This window comes from Falco naumanni, chromosome Z (genome assembly GCF_017639655.2).
Source record: "Falco naumanni isolate bFalNau1 chromosome Z, bFalNau1.pat, whole genome shotgun sequence".
In the NCBI taxonomy this organism is placed as follows: domain Eukaryota; kingdom Metazoa; phylum Chordata; class Aves; order Falconiformes; family Falconidae; genus Falco; species Falco naumanni.
Window position 1 is genome coordinate 50,357,493 of NC_054080.1, and position 19,884 is coordinate 50,377,376.

General features: G+C 35.8%; 1 protein-coding gene across 2 annotated transcripts in view; it reads right to left on the reverse strand.

Annotated features, from left to right (window-relative positions):
• CNTLN (centlein) overlaps nt 1–19,884 on the reverse strand; it is a 197,735-nt gene that overhangs the window by 16,064 nt on the left and 161,787 nt on the right. For both annotated transcript variants that reach the window (XM_040579978.1, XM_040579977.1), the window contains exons 19-23: nt 19,402–19,566; nt 16,043–16,140; nt 14,176–14,302; nt 12,401–12,538; nt 11,853–12,038 (exon numbers count right to left, since the gene is read on the reverse strand). In XM_040579978.1, the coding sequence (XP_040435912.1) occupies nt 11,853–12,038; nt 12,401–12,538; nt 14,176–14,302; nt 16,043–16,140; nt 19,402–19,566 (714 nt within the window). The remainder of the gene's footprint in view (nt 1–11,852; nt 12,039–12,400; nt 12,539–14,175; nt 14,303–16,042; nt 16,141–19,401; nt 19,567–19,884) is intronic.

Consider the following 19,884-nt stretch of genomic DNA (forward strand, 5'->3'; position numbering starts at 1 on the left):
TGTATGTCAATGAAAAACTCTTCTATAGTAACGTAATTTTATACATATATGTGTGTGTGTATATATAGATATAAATAAATTAAGTTACCACAGCTAGCTCCTTCACTTGAACAAGTATATCTTCTAGGCATAACTTTTCTTCCAATCAGGAAAGGGACAAGAGTGCAGACAAGAAAGAAAGACAAGACAGACCACTGCAGTAGATTTGTCTGGCCAAGGGCTGTAACGTAGCATTCTGACCCATGGAAATGAGTCAGCCTCAGGAGGTCAACTTAATTCTTATGATCCCCAGAGATCACATGTCATTTTAGTGATTCCAGCAGATGCCCTGAAAGCAGAGTGTAAAGGTGTAGAAGAGATACAGACCAGTCTTATCTCCCTCTGCCAACTTCAGTATTCAATACCAACCAAGAATGCAATTGCCAAATGTTCAAGTGGCAGAAACAGTATTTTACCAATGCCACACCGGTAATTTATAATGTGGTGTGATGGTTTTATCTGTCTTCAATCACAGTTTCTGCTTCAGTTCTAAAATTGACGAACATATATGTTCAAGCTACATGGCTCAGCTCTTTATTTGTACATACTTGGAGGAATTAAGATCAGCTTTTATTATCTTTTCCATTAAGATTAAAGTAAACAAATAAGCTGTAGAATGTATTTAAACCCAAACAAAAGAAAAAGACACACAAGGGAACATCAGAGTGACGACATTACATAAAAGCTAGTAGAATTGTGAAGTTTCAAAGGCTAGTTTAATAAAGAGCTGAAAGGGAGAAATACACCCAGTAAAGACAGGTAACAGGTTGATATATTTGATTTTAAATAAACGATCATGTGGATTGGCACTGAGAATAATGCTCAAAGCATTACATAGAGATCAGTGGAATATGAAAGCACACATTGCCTGGAAGAAATGCCTCACTTGATGATGTGCAAGAATTCTTTTTACATAAAGACTGAGAAATCACAGAATGTACATGCAAAATAATGTGATAATGTCATTGCATCTACAACCTGAATTTCCACATTGATTAATACAAGCAAATCTGAACACACATTAGCATAACTACAGATCTAACAGATAAGTTCTGGAAAATTATCTAAATTTAAAATATTACTAGCCTCTTCTACCCTTGTGGCAAAAGTTATCTCCAGTTTGCAGCCCAGTCCTCCCTTCTTCATGGCTCCGAGCTATGGATGATAGACTGTGAACTAGAAAAGGTGAATTCAGTAATAGCCCAAACCCAACTATGGTTATAAGAACATCTGCAAAAGTGTAGACAGATTTGCATGGTATTGTTTTCCAACTACTAAGGGTAAACCCACGGTGGCTTTCCTGACAAAACCCTTGAGTCACACAGTAAAAGAAAGGATTCCAGTATTCAAACACAAGACTCGGTTTCCTGGCATTTAGAACTGCAACCCAAAACCCAGTATAGGATGCATTAAGGGAGAAGAATATTAAGGTACAGTAACAGAAATGAGAAACTGTGTTGCATAAAATTTGATAATCTGATTCCTATTACAGGTAAGATTTGAATTTGTACAACTTTGCTGGCTTAAGTTGTGTTATTCCTGCTTGCCATTAGGGGAACAGAGGGGAAAAAGTATCGCTTGGCTGTCAACTGTTTAAATACTGTATTTCTCAACGTTTCTCAAAAATACCTTTGCTACCAATCTCATCCTACATCGTCTACCAAAATACCATTCCTTCTTGATTCAAAACCATTGAAAACAAATTATTTCTTTATAAACACTTATTTTCAAGTGCAAAATTGAGAACATTCTTTTCACTGCATTTTCTTAACCAGTTCTAGGTGCAGAAAACCATAGGGGAAAATATTAGAAATATTTCAACCTACATTTGAAATTTGTAAGACAAGGAAATTGAATACATTGTGTTATGTCTAAAAGATAATTCAATTTATTTACAGATCAATAGAAAAGTGACCTTAAGTCATGGACAGTTTTTAATTTTAGATTTTTTTTTAAACAAACTGTATTTAAACAAAGATGCACCAATAGACTTATTCTGGCCAATTATGATATCGTTTATATTTTGTAGAGAAGTACACAATATATATTTATGAGTATATTTGAGCATTTTAAAATTCCCCTTGTGATTCGAAATGAGAGGATTTTGTATTACTGGTCAGCTTTGTCTCTTTTCTAATCCTTTCTTGGCAACTGTTTAGCTATCACACTTCCATTTACACCTGAAATCTTGTCTTAAAAATCTGTTTCTTTTCATAACATTCTTTGTAACACGACTTCACGTGCAATGAAGCCCCTCTTATTGCATCAGCTGGGCACCTCATTTACAGAACGTACATCTGAAGCTCACTGGTATGAGGGACATTTTGTCATATATAAAATTACAGCTTTACAGTTACCTAATCTCTCCTGTACATTAAGCTTTAAGACTGTCGAAAGTTTAAGTTCTAGACCCAAATGTTTTCAGACTGATGCTTTTTTTTTTTAAAGCGTCAGCAAACACTCCATAGTTTTCGCTGTAGTGTTGCTAAATTTTCAACACAATTACTGTGTTTTGTGACCTATAACAGGGAAAAAATAATAGTTTTCTTCATAGCAGAGAATGAGTTGAAATATGTATAATCAGCGTGGGATGACAGGCAGAATATTTCTGTCAAAATATATTGGTTTCTAAAGTTATATTTATGTGAAATGGGCAATAATAATAATTTAAAGTCCTATTTACTTCAGCATTTAAGTCCTACCTCATTTACATTAATTTCTTCCCTGCTGTAAATTCTTTGGTTTCAACAGAATTACCTCTGATTTACTCAGGTGCTAGCCAAACTAGCATCATTGCTTTAAAACATCATATATTACAGTTATTTACACAGAGGAGAAAAAAAAGGCACTGACAGAGATTAGTTTCATACACGTGCATTAAGAAATACCTGGGATCTCAGAGAGTTTATTATCTGAAGAGTTAGAGCAGACAAAGTCAGCACAGTTATACTGGACATGGCAAACAAAGAATATTCAGGGCAAACCGAGAAATACTGAGGTGAAGCAGCACTCCAGAGGTCACACAGCAGGTCAGTGGCCAAGGTGTGAAGAGCACCAAGAGCTCCTAACACTCAGTTCAGTGTCTGAGGTCATGCCATCTTTCTGCAAAAACACCCACAAAGCATAAAAACTATAAACCATGTGCCCTGTGTAAGGCCACTGCACTGCTGAAATAAATGTGTTTGGAACCTCATTTAAGAGGTCAGCTCTGGTATTCCTTATACTCTTTCAAAAAGTCCATAAATCCTATCAACCGTGTTTTCTCAAAATAATGTCACATGGTTTTTATGACTGCACCCTCCTAGAATTCTTCCCATTTCTCTGTAGCTCTTTCAGCACATGTGTTGGGGAAACCCCTCAACTCCCACCTTTCCAAATTACCGTGCAGACTTCACAAGGCTCTGTGTATAGGTGCTTTCTGTTCTGCTTCAGCTTGCTTTCTTGTAATCTGATCAACACACACCAAACAATTACTTCTACACCAACTCTTAAATAAATCTTTACTGGAGACCTTTCTCCTCCTTTCCAAGTTTTGCTAATTTTCCTGTCATTTTGCCAAATTGTTTTCCAATTGCTGTGTGCCCAGAACCTTTTCTATACACTTGGTACTAGTGTCCAGTCCCCTAAGTCCTCCAGTTATCCCTTTTCCAGTCAATGTCATTTCTGTCTTTCAGACCCTGAACTGCCCATTATTTTTAAACTAGGCGTCTTTCTATCTCCAGGTTACGCACAGGGCTGAGTACCAGCTTTACAAAGCAGTCTCTCCAAGCCATTTAAAGGAATCACAGGTGGATCTATACCCTTACAGGGAGTGCGCTGCAGAGTCCCCAAGCAGCTCCTAGCTAAGCCTGCTGCAGACTAGTTCTCTGAAAAACTTTTTTTTTTTTTTCTTTTTTCCTGAGGCAGAAAAGGAAGTTATTTGCAAGTTGGTGAAAACAATTTCCTGTTCAGCTCAACTTGTTGGATCTGTTCACACAGTGGCTAATATCTGATAGTCACGGTCTAGGAGCATCGTTCTCAGGCACTGTAAGAAAAATTTAAGCAGCACGAATATTAAGAAAATCACCTGCATAAGTGAGACTTGTATGGGCAGCTACAGAAAACTGACATACCTTGCAATTTGGTTACATAGGTTGAATCGTTTAAATCAATTCTAAACTGTTAATACAGAGGGCGGTGTTTATAAAAAAAAAAGTCAACATATTTTAAGCTACATCCTTTATCATCTTTACCTATCATAATCAAAAACCAAAGTCAAGTGCTATGCTTCTAAGCATAAAAAGCAAAGAAAAAGAAGAGTAAGGAAAAGCTTTTCAAAATCTTTCTATTTATTCTTCATTTTTAGTAATCAAGATTTTATCCATTAAGAGATCTCCATTATATGTTGTTCCTGGCACACTGTATGCATCACTAACCATATGCCTTCTGTAAACTGTAAGAGTTCAGCCATTCACTTCATTCATTAAAATTCACAGGGCCTATTATTCTGTTTACAGTCTAATAGATATTCACTGTCACTATTCAGGCCTCTGATTCAATTTGCCTAAATCCCAGATGCAGAGTAATCCTGATGGAGATTAGCTTAATTTATCACCAATTTCTTCTCAGAACCAAGAAAGGTTGGTATTTCATAATAAAAGCTGTGTTTCTCCTTTTTTCCTAAAGCAGACACATAGCAAAAAAGAAGCAATAAATGCCTGAGTTTTTTTTAATAGTGAGATGTTTTTTCAGTTACACGCAATTTGCTTTGCAAATAGGACACCTTCTCTAAAAGGCGTGTATTCTGCAGGTAAGTATACTGATTCTCATCAGACTGGAACACATGCCTGTGACCAAATATTGTGCTGATTCTGACTGAACACAGATTGGCACACTCATCATCTGCTCCATACAATGCAAACCAATCACCCTGGGTATACTTTTCTAGGTGTTGACAGTTTGGAGTGTAATAAATGAAATATACTTTACTTTCGGCTCTCAAGTGTTCCCACTGAGGAACGTTTTCTAGCAACTGGAAGTTATATTAAAGGTGTCCACTTTCAAATCAAAACTGACAGTGCTGATTTATGTAAGTGATACTATCTGCTGTCATTTGCAAAATATCCCAGTGACCTGCTGAAGAAATCTTTGGTCGAACAACACCTCCAAATCAGCACAGTTCATATACAACTATGCAAATTTTTCAAAATAAATCAAATTTTATCTGCACAGCAAACCATAGTTCTATTTCAATAAAAAGTTAGTTCATTATTGCCAACTATAAAATTTTACAAATATCTATTATGCTTAGCATTTTTAGATGAAGAAACAAATGATCATTCAAGTGGCATCCTGCATCTGATCTAGGCACCCACACAAAAAGCACGTTCTGCACACCTTAGGCCTGGAAGAAGTTGGAGCAGTGGTACTGCCAAGAAAACTGAACCCACGGGATGTGAGAATACATTCACCAGTGGAGATGTCCTGTGAAGAAGATGTGTTATTGTCTCTACCATAACTAGAGAATTCTGAGAGTCCCCTGTAAGGATTTACTTCCATCCAAAAAACTGGTTCTGTAGCTGGGGGTACAGGCAGTAGCAGTGTACTTGTGCTGCTTCTCTTGCTGGAAAGGAACTGATAAAAACCAACAGAATATTTCCCAAATATTCAGACTCCCAACCCAACTACTTATTATCTCTAATGTATTTATTTATTTGTTTGTTTGTTTATTTTGAGATAAAGAACTAATAGGACATTATCTGCATATGGCTATTCTGAGAAGAACACGTTTCTTGGCAATGCTCTATCTTTCCCAACACAAAACAGTTCAAGAGAAAAAGACAATCGTGGGAATTTGCCAAATGACAGGAATTTTTAACATGGAAATGGTGAGTTGTTAATTAGACTTCCTCTTTGTAACAGGAGTTTCACATGACATTTTTGATTAGCACTGCCACTAAAGGGCAGTCCCAGTATATCTAGCCTGCAACCATGTAAAGCTGTCCCTGTTCTGACCCACTGTGGTACACAAAAGCCGGTGCTCTGGGCTTTCCAGAGCTTAACTGCATTTTCATGAGCAAGCTCACAACTGACCCATATAATGTTTATGATAACATTTCATAAATGGAGGAGGGAGGAAGTTTCACAGGGGGAGATATGAGCAGTGAGGGTCACTCAGAGGTGGAAATTTTTAACAGAAGTTTTATATTAAACTGCATATTAAACTACAGCCCAAGATAGCAGTGAGAAAATATGCCACAGTAAAACTGATGCCAGGATTCAAGGTAAACTGCAGACAGGCAAGAGAGACTGACATATACTGGGATATAAGGTAAACTGACTGAATGGCACAAAAACTGGCAGAACATCGCTCAGCCAAGCAGACCTCTGACATGTGTGGCTCCACATAGCTCTGTGTCAAACAACAGAGCAAGGGAGAACTGCACCTAGCTTAAGCCCTGCTCTGAGAAGCAGAAATGAGGGCAGATGTCTTAAGAGAGTGAGTGTTATATTCCCTGAGTGATCCACTGAGCTTGCCAAGTAAATTGCCATGGGTCTCGGGTTTGGCAGTCGGTTCTATCAGATGGTTATACTGAAGACCTATCAAGAGCAATGCCAGAACAGACCAGATGTGAACTGTACTTCAGTGGGTATCCACTGTGGAGGGCACACAAGTCCCAGATCACAAAGGCGTTATGGAATTAAGAAATGCGCTCAACTGACTCTGAAGCATTCAGCCTCCATCACCTATTTATTACAGCTACAATTCAAAATAGGTGCCTTATCAATACTTCAAAACATCTTCCTCAAGGTCAGAAAAGTCAGGAAAGATACTTTCATGCTCAGGCAGATGTCATCACCACAGATTAACTTACAAAAAGGAGTTTTGCTGATGTACAAGTTGAAATGGACAGACACCACTACTAAGTCTTGTACTTACAAGGGTCTGTAACTTCAACAACATATGGTCAAAGTCTAGGTGAGCCAAATAAATAAACAAATAAACAAATAAATAAATGACTAATGCAGGAAAACAGAATTCCTCAGAATTGGGCAGGATTTGGGACAATTTTATAGCAAAGTAGTATGCTGTACCCTACTTTTGATAGGCATCCAGTCAAGTAGTCTAATAGCATTTTTTTACTTTCATGCAACGGCTGTTTTCTGCATGTGTTGTCACAGGTACTACAAGCACAACAAAGAACATTGTGCTCTGGTTGCTGTGCTGCATGCAAATAGCAAGATCCATCTGAGGATCCGATAGTGTAATACATGTTATAGGAAATACTGAACAATGGTACATTATAGAAATTGGATGCATGGTTCAAAGAGAATTTATGGTGCTAATGGAAACTGGATGGGATAAAAACATGTAGCTTTATAAAAGGCATCTAAAATACTCTCAAAGCCACCTGGTCCCTCTTACAGGTAGTTAGTGTTTTTCTGTAATAAAAATGTTTTATTGGGCCTGGCTTACATTATGCTTACAGCCTTACTGTCATTAATATTTATCAGTCTTCATAAATGCCACTGACAAATTTTATCAGGATTTGATATCTAATTCTGTGAACATGTTTAATAATAAGGTTTAGCTCTGATCTCTACAGAACTCTAGAAACTCCTAAATTTCATGAATTACTTTTCAGATCAACCACACAGGCCATTTTTAATCCATTTAACATATTATTGGTATTGAATAGCCTACATTTTTTATCTGAACACCTCACTGATAGGTCAGACATCTTAAAAAAGAATATATTAAAGTGAATAGTAGTCTTTATCAACTGACTTGTACTGCCTTCCAGAAAAGAAATGAGATTTATTCAATGTAACTTACTTTCCACAAAGCCATTCTAAGAAATATAATTATACACTTTGCTTTACTACTTTAATAACTGGATTTCATATCAGATTTTCACTATTTTAGCCAGAAATAAAGTCAGACTAACTGACCTAAAAATACCTGTCATGACTGCCTTTTCTGGATAGCGACTCAATATTATTTAGAGTCATGGCAGTGTTATAGTGTATATATATACTTACTTTGAATACTTATTCAAAATGATGATCAGCAAGAGAAAAATCCCTTAATCAGTCCTATAAAGTTGTAACCATGAAAGTTCTCGATTTAAAAACGCTAGTTCTTTCAAGAAATTGTTTAAAATCCTCCGTCGGCTACTAACAGATTGTGAATGTTTCATCATCTTCATATACCATCAGCCTACTTCCTTGCAGGTACAAACTAGAAATATTCACACAAGATTTCTATCTTTACACGAAGTTGTTTTATCAAACAGTGGATCATATCCACCCTGTAATAGCTACCTTCTAGTGCATTTTTACATCTTGCCCCTTTACTGTTATTCTTGGCCTTGCTACCCACAGATTTCCTCCTGATTCTTTCAGCCTCTTCTCCAGCTGCTATACTCAATTGCTGCTCATATTTTCAGGTTATTATCTATAACCCATTTTCCAGTTCCTTTATATTGCCCTTTTATTTCTAAATACTGTGTTCTCTTTCCTATCAAATGGAAATAGGTATTACCCTCTAATTATGGAACTGTGTTTTTTTGGTTACTTAAACTGTTATGATGCACAATTTCTATTCATATTTTCTGCTAGCCTGTATCTTCCTCATAACAGCTTTAGAGAAATAAGCTGCTCTGAATCAACCTATTTTAGAAGCCCTGTTGGTTCCCACTGAATGTAACTTAGGACGTAACACCTGAACCCTATACCACACCAACAAAAATAAGTCCAATAATGACTGACAACATATTGGATGCAGCAACTTTTGTTTGTGATTATTTCTTCCACCATTTTTAGAAACTATCGCTACATTTTACGATGTAGCAATTTCAGTTAGTTGCCTAAATGGCCCAGACTGGACTCCCCATAGCAACAGAATGCTTTATTGTCATTACAAATATGTGCTTCAGCAGTAATTCATCATATTCTCTAATTTGATCCAGTAGTGTGCATCAGACATATCAGAAACCTTTTCTCCAGCTTTAGTAACTTGGTATATTGATCCAAATGGGTTCAGGATTGTGTGGCTCCCAGTTACCAGTAACTATAAACGCAAGTACCTGTGTCTGCTATAAACAGAAAGAGCCACGCTCTCTTCTCCGAAGTTCCTCTGTTGTCCTATTACTAGCTGCAGCTATTAATTAACAACGCTGAAATGACTTGATTGTTGTATGTTAAAAAAAGAACTATATAATGTCATGAGAGACATGGAACAGCTAGAAAAAGTAACTACATTCAATTGATTAATGAGGAGATTACACTTGCACTCAGAAAAACAAGTAAGGCTTGTGAAGTGATCAGAATAGCCCACAAAGATAAAAAGGTAATACAGGTATCTTGAACAGATTAAGCAAGAGACATTTTAAACTTGATCAAATTTGATCTCTACACAGAAAAACTTATTTGAGTTACTGAAACTTAAGTGAGAACCAAGATCAGGGGAAAACTGGCAGCTACCTGGAAGGAGAGAGTGAAAATGAGACAGACCAGACTTCAAAGGAAGAGCTGGTGCAGGAAGGAGTACTGCTACTTACTGTGCCACCTCGATCTTCCTAATACAGGTTATAGCCTGAGATATGTAAGAGGTATTTTAATAGGATTTACTTGATATACTACAAAATTCCACTGAAATGAGAAGGATTTTCAAGTATATTTTTTACAGTGGCATACTGTGAATAAAATCTGATTTCAGAGAACTTTTTTTTCCATAAATATTTAGTACATAACTAAACAAAGCAGTCTACTGAGGAACTCCCTGATCATCAATGTTTGACTTGTAGACACGGTCTTTATTTTCAAAAAAATCTTGCTGCAGAGGAACAGTAGTCAGCAAAAATGTTACCTGAAATATGCATGCATGCTCTTTTATCCAGGGGAGAAACTACATATTTTACTTTATTAACTAAATATTCTTATTATTTATAGAGAAACTATATATTAATATTCTTTTCACATACAGTACAACCATGTAAACACGGTAACTAACAGAGAAGCAGCCATCTTATTCAACAGTGAATGAAGTATCATAATAGTTGCTGATAGGCGATTTTCCTCATTACAGCTAGTTCTGAGAACAGAAGATCTACTTACACATTTTCCAATTTTTTACAAACTTTTCATTATAGAAGTATGTAAAGTATTGGTAGTACGAACACTTATTCATCTTCTTTGTCTGTAATTGCTACTGCAACTTTCAATGAAGTAATTCCAAAATTCATAGCAGCCTGAATGGAGACTGAATTGCATCTCTCTGTCATCAATGACACAGGAGTACTTAATTAAAAAAAATAGGTAACATATTAGACTAATTCAGACTTTCCCATGCATAGCCAAAACAAGCATGCAGCTGTGGGAAGAACACTCATTTCTTCCACTTAGAGGAAGCATTCTGTATTAAAAGAAAGCAATTTTCCCCCCTGAAAAATAACAGCTTGTTCAAGAACAGACAAGATAATTCTGAATCATCAGGCACAGTGATGAGTTTTATACCACTTTCCCAAGGGTTATGAAACAGGACAAACAGAAGATAGCTTTTAGTTTAATCACAAACTTTAAAAAGAACACAATTTTTAAATAAAAGGTACATTTTTTTCATGAACATCTATCATAATTTTTACTTTATATCTTTTAGCTTACAACCTCTTGAATTTAGGATTTTAAAGTGCATTCAACATTGTTCAGTCTTTTTTCATAATGAGGTTGATGTGAATTTTACATTGAACTCAATGTTACACATTATATTGAACTGAACTGAACATGGGATGGTTTCAGGCCATGCCAGAGGTCTGAAAACTGCCATGTAGTGTGACTAGCTATCTGATGATGAAAGAAAGAAGGTAAAATGCACAAATATTTAAGTTACTAAATTTCAGTCCACAGAGGAAAGTTATTCATTAAGAGATAACTATATATGTCTTCTTTTTACAGTGCATAAGAATAGCACTGCCCTTTACTTCGGATGCTATCAGACTTGCTCAAATGTATCTGAAAGCAGCTTACCTCTACAGAATCCAAGAACAGTAGACAAATGGATCCGTTTCATGGATTAGTAAGATATAACCTTGTCTGAAGGTAGGTATATAGTAGGTACATGCTATATTCAATATATATGTGTGTGTGTATATATATATATAAGGCATTGTAATTCTTAGTTACACAGTTACTTCAGAAAAGCAAATAATACTTATATTTCAAATATTAAGTTACAAAACACAGATTAGTCCCTTCTGTAGAACTGCACACTGATGATAAAGAGATCTACATAACACCACAGACAGTATTTGCATGATACACTGTAGCAGATTGTTAAGTATTTAACTGAAATATGGAAATAATATTCTACATACTGCTTTTAAAACGGCTTTCAAATTTGCAATGTAGAGGTTTCCTTATTTAGTATTTCTGCAACAAAAAGCAAATGCATGTGGAAAATGAAGTAATTCACACTAATCAACAGATAAGAATTTTTTTCTTTAACGTGCTGGGAGATTTTTTTTCTGCAGAGTAATTTCCTATACAACTAAGCGCTTTTTCATGAACAAGTAGACTGGCAGTCATATAGAAAGAGATGACCAATAACAATTATGGAAGTCCTCGGAAGTCTAGGAGAGAGACCTAGAGCCAGCGACTCTTTCTCCCTGTTGAGACCAGTTCAGAGTTGACACCAGGCAAGTGCAGGAACTCCAAAGATTATTCTACAACAGGGAACGCACCAAAGATTAAACTCATTTAATCTTTTACACTTTGCTTTCACTAAGGAATACTTTTATCTTGCTCAACACTCAAAAGAAAATCAAAACTCAAACCTTCACAAACGTCATGAACTCTTCTACTTTGTCATTGGTGAGCAGCAGCTTATTATGTACTGTTTCCAAAGCCTGTCCGCTCTGTTTAGCCAAGCCATGTAGTTGTTGAGATGCAGCAGTCTCCAGTTCAGTCATGGCACATTCAGTCTCCATCATTTTGCTCTCTAGGTGGGTAAGCTTGAGATCCTGAAATAAATCCACAGAGAAATGGCAGTGGTATGGTAAAAGCTGATAGACAGCTATGGTAGACCACAAACATAAAAAACAAACCTCCCATAAAATGGTTAATATCACAGAACATTCTACTTGCAAGACATGAAATGTAATTTCACGGGAAAAAGTGATTTCATGTTCGGTTATTATGTCCACATTTCAGCATCTAAAGTTCAGTGATGTGACTGAACTATATCAGAGACACACATTATTACTGAGCTGCTTTCTTCTTCCTTTCTGTATTTAAAAAGTCTAAGCTAATGACTTTGCAACTTTTCATTGGACAGTGAGGTAGGAAAAAGTTCCACAGTGGAGCCGTCACAACGCTAATATACCTTTTTCTCCAACTCATCTTTAGCCTTGTGATACATCTGCTGATACTGAGACTTCTCTTTTGTAGCTACATTAAGTCTTTGTTTCAGTGAGTCAATGGAAGTTTTTTTATTTGAACAGTCTTCAGCCAGTGCCTTTACCTGAAATAATGAAAGGTCAAAAGCAATTGGCTATTAAGATACAAAACTTAAAAATGAAAATCAAATCACAACTAAGCTTACCTATATCACATAAACATGCCTGTATTATATAAATAATTTGACTGAAGTACCCTTTTCTGAAATTACAGTCTTTAATAATTCTCTATGGCTGATCCAGTAGAGATCAGTCTGCACACAATCTTGTTACATAAAAGTTTTGACTTATATTAAGTGTAAAGAAAAGCTCTTCATTTACAGAGCTCTTTTTTTATATATATATTTCACTGCTACAGTGTGTGCAAAAGGGAGTAAACCACAACTTCCACTCATTTCTTCTACCAGAGGTAAAAACAATAATCAAAACTCTGCTGAGAACATAACTGTCTACAAGTTAATAGTCTGTAAAGCCTCTTAGATAATTATTGTAATTTTGCCATACAATGCCAACACTGATTTTGGGTAAAATGAAATAGACCAATGCTCCTAGAAAATCATTCAGCCCTCCTGACAGTATTAATCACAAACTTTTCCTGGCAATATTGTGTAACAGGGAATTTCTTTGATCTTCTGCTGAAGAAAATGTAAAATTTATCAAGTTGATTTTCCACATGGAATAATCCAATTAATGTATGGAATTTGATTCTCTGGAATCTAAGAAATGCAGCACTTAAAATACTTGAAAAACCCAGCACTGAAGCACATTGTTCCATTCAAGATGTTTCATCTAACACCAAAACCAGGTATTTCTCTCGTTCCATACTTTAGCTCCCTTGCTTACTTATGCTCTCACTCTCTGGCTGCAGATTTCTCAGTAACACCTTGTATTTGGCACGGAGGGTAAGACAGTAGTTCTCTCTAGAGCTGAAAGTGCTATATGACTGTAAGCAGTGATAGTGCTTGTGATACTCATCAAGCACCCCCATTCTAGGAAAGCAAAAGCAAATTAGTAAATTGTTTTGTTTTTTCTGTTTTGGGGTCAAACACTGCATAACCTCAAAGACAACCAAATGTCATAATCTTCTTGTGGTATTAAAGGCCAAAGTGCGGTATGTTGGTTGGATAATACAGGAAGATGTCAAAACACATACAAGTTTTCCTAGTTTTAGCGAAATCATCCTAGAATTTTGCAGGAGAAAATAATCTGCCATAGAATGTAAGGTCTAGCTTACACAGAATTAATTTAAGGTAAGAACTGTGAATCATTTATAACATTGCAATAGAAAACAGATTACATATTAAAGCATTTAACTACTATAACCAGGAAAGGTGCATGGACTTCATTAGTGTGTCATGTAAAATCACCCTTGCTTCAGGTCTATTGCATTTTATGAACTTATAGTGCATAAAACTAGATGTCACTACTTACAGTATATCCTTGCAATTCAGTGTTCTAAATATTCTTCATATTTAATTATACCTCTTATGAACATACATGAAATTATGCTGAATCCATTCAAGCTATCACCATATACTGATTTCATACAAATTACAGTGGAAGGAATTACACCCTTAAATGAACTCTATATTGTTTACTTGAAGCAATCTATTGATTTAATATGTATACTGTGTTGAAGTAACTTATGTAAATCTACCAGCTTTTGCTTTTCTGAAAACTATCCCCTGCAGGAAAGAAGTACCTTTCTCTCAAGACTTTCTAATGAAACACTAGAGGCTTTCTCGTTTTCTTCATTTGCTTTTAGACGAGACCTTAGGTCTTCTATCAAATGTCTTTTCATATTAAGGTCCCTCTCCAATCGAGAAATCCTAGAAGGGAAGAAGTGACACTGCATGTCACTGTTAGAAAATATTGTTAACCTGTACATGTTTTAAACAATTAAAAAGTATAAATGCAGTAGACAAAATATAATTCCTGTAGTTTAGAATATTTCTAAAAATAAAAGCTGATGCAATTCTTGCAATTTATCCTAGTCTCAATCATTAAAAACAGTTGCAAGTCTCTTACTAAACAGACCTATTTCTAAATATACAATTTATTTGTGATTTGCTTTTTGCTGTGGTTGATGCTCTAACTTGTCTAATCTTAAGCTATTATAAAAAAAAGGTAAAAATCATGTTGAACACACAAAATTTAATCAATTAGATTTCTCAGATATCTCAAGCAGGTATCATTCAAACACTGCTTTGTACAAAATTATTTTCCAAAGAAAGTGAAAGGGGGAAGTCTCCTTTCATCCAGCTATTACACAGAAACACACAAAAAGTCTCTATTCCTATAATAATGTCAGATAAGATAATAATTCTTAAGACCTGCAAAACCTAGATATAACATCAGAATTTTTCAGAAACTTCTCAAAAAAATAAACTCTCATGTACTACAACGTTATCCCTGTTCAATGGGAAAATTATGCCATATACAATGCTTCCACCATTATGATGCAAATTAATATTTTAAATACGAACATAAACAATACCTGAATGTGTTCAGATTTCTGGATATTATTTTTCTTCAAATGAAAGCAAAATGAATGATGGTAAAATGTTCAGGAATAAAACATTGTTGATGTTGTGTCAATACCGTTTAAAAAAAATAAAACAGGAAAAGAGTGCACCTTTAAATTTCTACCATCTATATTACATTTATACTATTAATGTTATTTTGGTGATTCTATCTTAGAGTTTACAAAAAACCAGTGTCTATTTAACAGTATCTATTTTATAAAGGAAGCGTGACAACCAGAAACTCTATTTTAAATTGAGGTCTCATGGTGGAAAAATTCAGGTTCACTTTGAAACAGAAAAAAACCAATGTACACAATTTAACAGTTTAAAGAGTTCTCTATTTTTGAAATGAACCAATTTCAGAAAAGTAAACTGCATACTTTCCACAAATAAAAAAACCCTAGAATGGTTAGAGGAGTTAAAACTCTGGGACACGCAATAATTTCACAGATACACCAATAGATTATGTCTATATAGTAATATAATTGAAGAACAGCATTTTATCAGTTAAAGTAGGTAGAATAAAAATCTCAGTTGAATACTTCACAACAATACATATGAATTCCAAAATCAGTAGTAAGCCTTAATCAATTCAAATAGAAGCAAGTACAACTGTCCTTTTGAACTTTTTATGAATGTAAGACTGAATATTTAATCTTGTTTAAGCATCTGAACCTTGACATAGCTCTTAGCCCCTAGGCAAAGAATTACTGTATTTGAAGGACTGTGTATAACAGTGCTGAGGAATTCATTTAAACTTACGTCAAGGATAAAACAGACAACTCTAGAGTCTGCGTTTTGATTTAAGGTATTCTTACTGCAATACTGATACTGTAGCTAGCTAATCATTCATCAGTTTAAGCAAAATACAATTTTAACATGTACTGCTCCAGTTTCTAAAAAAAACCCACCTTTGACAGCCTGCAAGACTGCAATAAAAAGAATAATAAAACATTCTCTTAAAAATCTAATGGTTAACGTTGCAACAATTATAGAGCTGCCACTGGGTGGCACCAAACACAACGGATAGAATAGTGAACGTACTTCACTTGCAGTTCCCGAATCCGTTCTTCCTTTTCCTGGAGTTGGTTTTTTAGTGACTTAATGGTGGTCGATTGCTTAGTGATTTCATTATTCGAATTCTATATTGAAAAATATTAAAATATAAATAAATCACACGGAATATTATCACAGTCAACAGTAAATTTGTTTGAAATAACAGGCCGTGTAAACTCCCACGTATTTTATGAACATTCTTAGAAATTAATTGGCACAAAAGGAGCATTCTTACTTTCTAGCAACACTTAAGTAGAAGTATATTCCTTGGAAAATATGAACAAAATCAATACTTTTCCACTGCACATAATACATGATTAATAGATATTCCCCAGGACACCTGCAAGCCCAGTGTACCTAGGGGGACCACACTGCCTCTTGCATAGCCTGGTCAGCTGAAAAGGTAACAGAAAAGAAGAGAAATAAAACTGGATCTTCATTTGAACTACATCCTTGAATGGTACAGATCTACAGCACAAGGGGCCTACCCTTACAGAGCAACAATTTCTGATGATCCCTTTCATCTTCTGCATTGAGAAACACAAGACAATCTACAAGCGCAGTTGTTTTTGTGTCCCTTAAAACTCAAAGCATAAGACAAAGACATTTCCATTTGGCCATACTAACACAAATCCTACATTTCAGTACCAAAAAAGATATGACCCTAACTTTCAGGCATGTGTAATTCCAGTTAAGGAGAATTATACAGTTGTTGGCCTTTGCTCATTGTATATAGTAGGGAGTAAAGAAAAAAGCCTCAATGCGTCCATGCAAACACACAGATAATCTACCCAAGATTTAAATACCGAACAACTGAATCACTCTACAGAAATAAAAATATGAAATTTAACTAAGTAGCCATCTTAGCAATCTGAGCATATGCACTGAATGCCATTGCTGAAAATGGCAGCTCAAACATCTCGTATAAAAAGATTTCAGAACTCCAAAAGGTGTTGCCAAAAGATACATACGTGTTAAGTGTACACACAAGACGTATGTGTGCATATATGCATGCAGGTTCACCCACCGTACTCAAGCTTTTTACTCTTTACATATAAACAATAAGCGAACAGATCAGACGTGCTGTAAACAAAGATACTTCAGGAGAATTTCTCTGCTTGGTGCAGACTTGTAATGCCTATTAACATTAATGGCAGTATTGTACATAACTCTGTGCACCTCAAGGGGAGCATATATTCTTGTGTGCATAGTTAGATGTAAAATACTGTTCTTAATAACTTGTCTAGTCTATTTACTATTATTATAATGTGAGGTATAACCAGAAAATTGTTAAAATGATGTATGCTAGCTGAATATTCCTGAGTTTCCCGAGACCTGTTTGTTGAGCTTGCGCTTCATTAGTGTGAAGCACAGCACCCCGTTACACGGTTTACACACCAGATACCAACTCGAACACTTGGTAAGGTGGGCCTCTGCACAGGCTCAGAGGCAGACATATGCTTATGGTATTTTGCTTCCAAACTCACCACCCACACTTAACACATTTCTTCCTATTGGCAAAGGTTCAATACATGCAACATAAACAAACAGTGCAAAGACAGTTTTGAGGAAAAAAAATAACCAACAAAACCAGGTACTTTTGAGCTTTTGAGGTATAAGGAAAGCCTTTGCTGCCCCTACATTCAGTCATTTTAGGAGAGTAACTTTGTATCTCCTTTTTAAGCAAGCTAGTTAGCCTGGTTACCAGTTTCTTCTGGTAGAAACGACTTGCAGGACTTGATTTTTGAAAAATTTCTAGGTTGAAATAACACTACAAATTTCAGTAACTTATGTAGCTTACAAGACCCTTATAGTCAAAACTCTAATTCAATTCAGCAACCAGTGAATTTACTATCTGGATTTAGGGTCACAGATTATGTTTATTCTAAATGTAGTTTTGCATTTATGGTTTATTTTTTACATTAAAAATCGAATACATCTTCAAGAAGGAATTAAAAGTCATGTTAGTATTTTGACATCAGATGTACATATGCTTGCTCAACTTTCCTCTGCTGCAGAAACCCAAAAAAACCCCACCCCTGATTTTTCAGCAATATATTTTGCAGTTCACATGTAGCAGACAAATAAAGTAAGTTTCTAGCATGAGTGTTACTGTTAAGAGTATTTGTTTTAAAAGTCCTTGTTTTGTATTTTTCTTACTTTTCTAGAGCAACTGACTACTAGGTTTCTGAATAATGAGGACACTCATCTAAAAGGAACAACCCTAATTAACAGAAATTACCACTCACCAGAAACAGAAGCAGATTAGTCAAACCCAAATCTAAAATCAACACTCAAGTCAGTGTGTATAGTTTCAAGATCTCTCTCATCATGAAAGCAGATCAAATTATGTGCCTTTTTATGGCTACTCCCTGCTGCCCTCACCTCTTTATCAATGTGACCTGCCTTTACTACAGTGTGCTACAACCGAGATCTGTAATACCATGATTACCATCAACAGCAAAGAGGTCCGAGCACTACCCGTATCCCGCGCTAGCACAGCTAATCCAGTACTCAGAGACAGAGCCAGCTATACTGTTCATGTAATATGGCCTTTTCTTCTAGTTGATCCTTTGGCAGCCAGCTTGCTAGTGTGCCATTTCTTCCAGCAACAAGCTGTACTATTTTGACCTTTTCTCTCTCCTCAAATATTAAACACAAAGCGATGGGAAAAAACCAACTCTAAGACATTCTGTTGCACATGTATTTCCTTCAGTGAGGAGAGAGGAAGAATTAGTATGTTGGAGCCAGGCCACCTGCTGAGAAACCTCTCAGATCAACGCAGACCAGCACCTAGCATCATCCACATCTAACAGCATCACTGGAGACTGAAAAAAGAAATCAGCGAGTTATTATTTTCCTACCAGCTAATCTACAAAAATACAAATACAAAAAGAGCGTTGTCGCTTTGAAGACAAGAATAGCAGTGACATATAGGTAACACGACACTGTCACATTACATGAGCTGCCCCATCAGCTCAAATTCTTTGCTCCCCTTCCCCTTCCACAGATAGCTAGCTATTGCTTACATCTGTCTTAAATGAAGCAAGGAATCAACACAATTTTCATTAAATTAATTCCACAGCACTTTCCAACAAGACGTATTTAATCATTGTGTGAAAACCCAGCAAGCCTCCCTGTCTGGCCTATTTGATCTGCAAAAATGGTTTCAATTGTAACTTCTAATTCTCTCTTATGACTATGCTTCTAGTGAACATCACCTCAGTTGCTGATCATTGGCTAAGATAAGTGATATGCATATGTGAGTATACGTGTATCTGTTTGACCCAGTTATGAAGTACTGTTCATAAGAATTATCCTCAGCACTAAATAATCTGTTCTGTCACCTTTAGTTTGCACTGCAGCTGTTTCATCTCGGAATCAATATTCTTTGAAGGAGCTGGTGTGACTTCACTCTTGCTGGCAGTTTGAGACAGATGTTCTCTCAACTTCAATTTTCCTTGTAAATATTCCTTCTCCTGTTGCCACTTGGCCAGGTTGGAGGTCAACACCTGTTTTGCAAACAGAGGAAACAATCACAATTGCATCCTAAAAATATTTCTGCTTGATCATATGAGATGTTTCTCTGGTTCAGAATTCAAAAGGAATAAACCAGTATATATTATCTGTAATTATGTTGCATAGCTATCGGTTGAATTCTCTAGTCTATGCAAAGATCAAACCCAGCAGGAAAGAGAAGCCAACTAAAATTAAAAACAAGCAATTTTTTTTAAAAGGCAAGCTAATTTTGACTGTACACATTGCTATTTTGACCACAACAAAAATTATCATACAAAACTGTAACAGTAGTTACTGCCGAAACCTGTTTA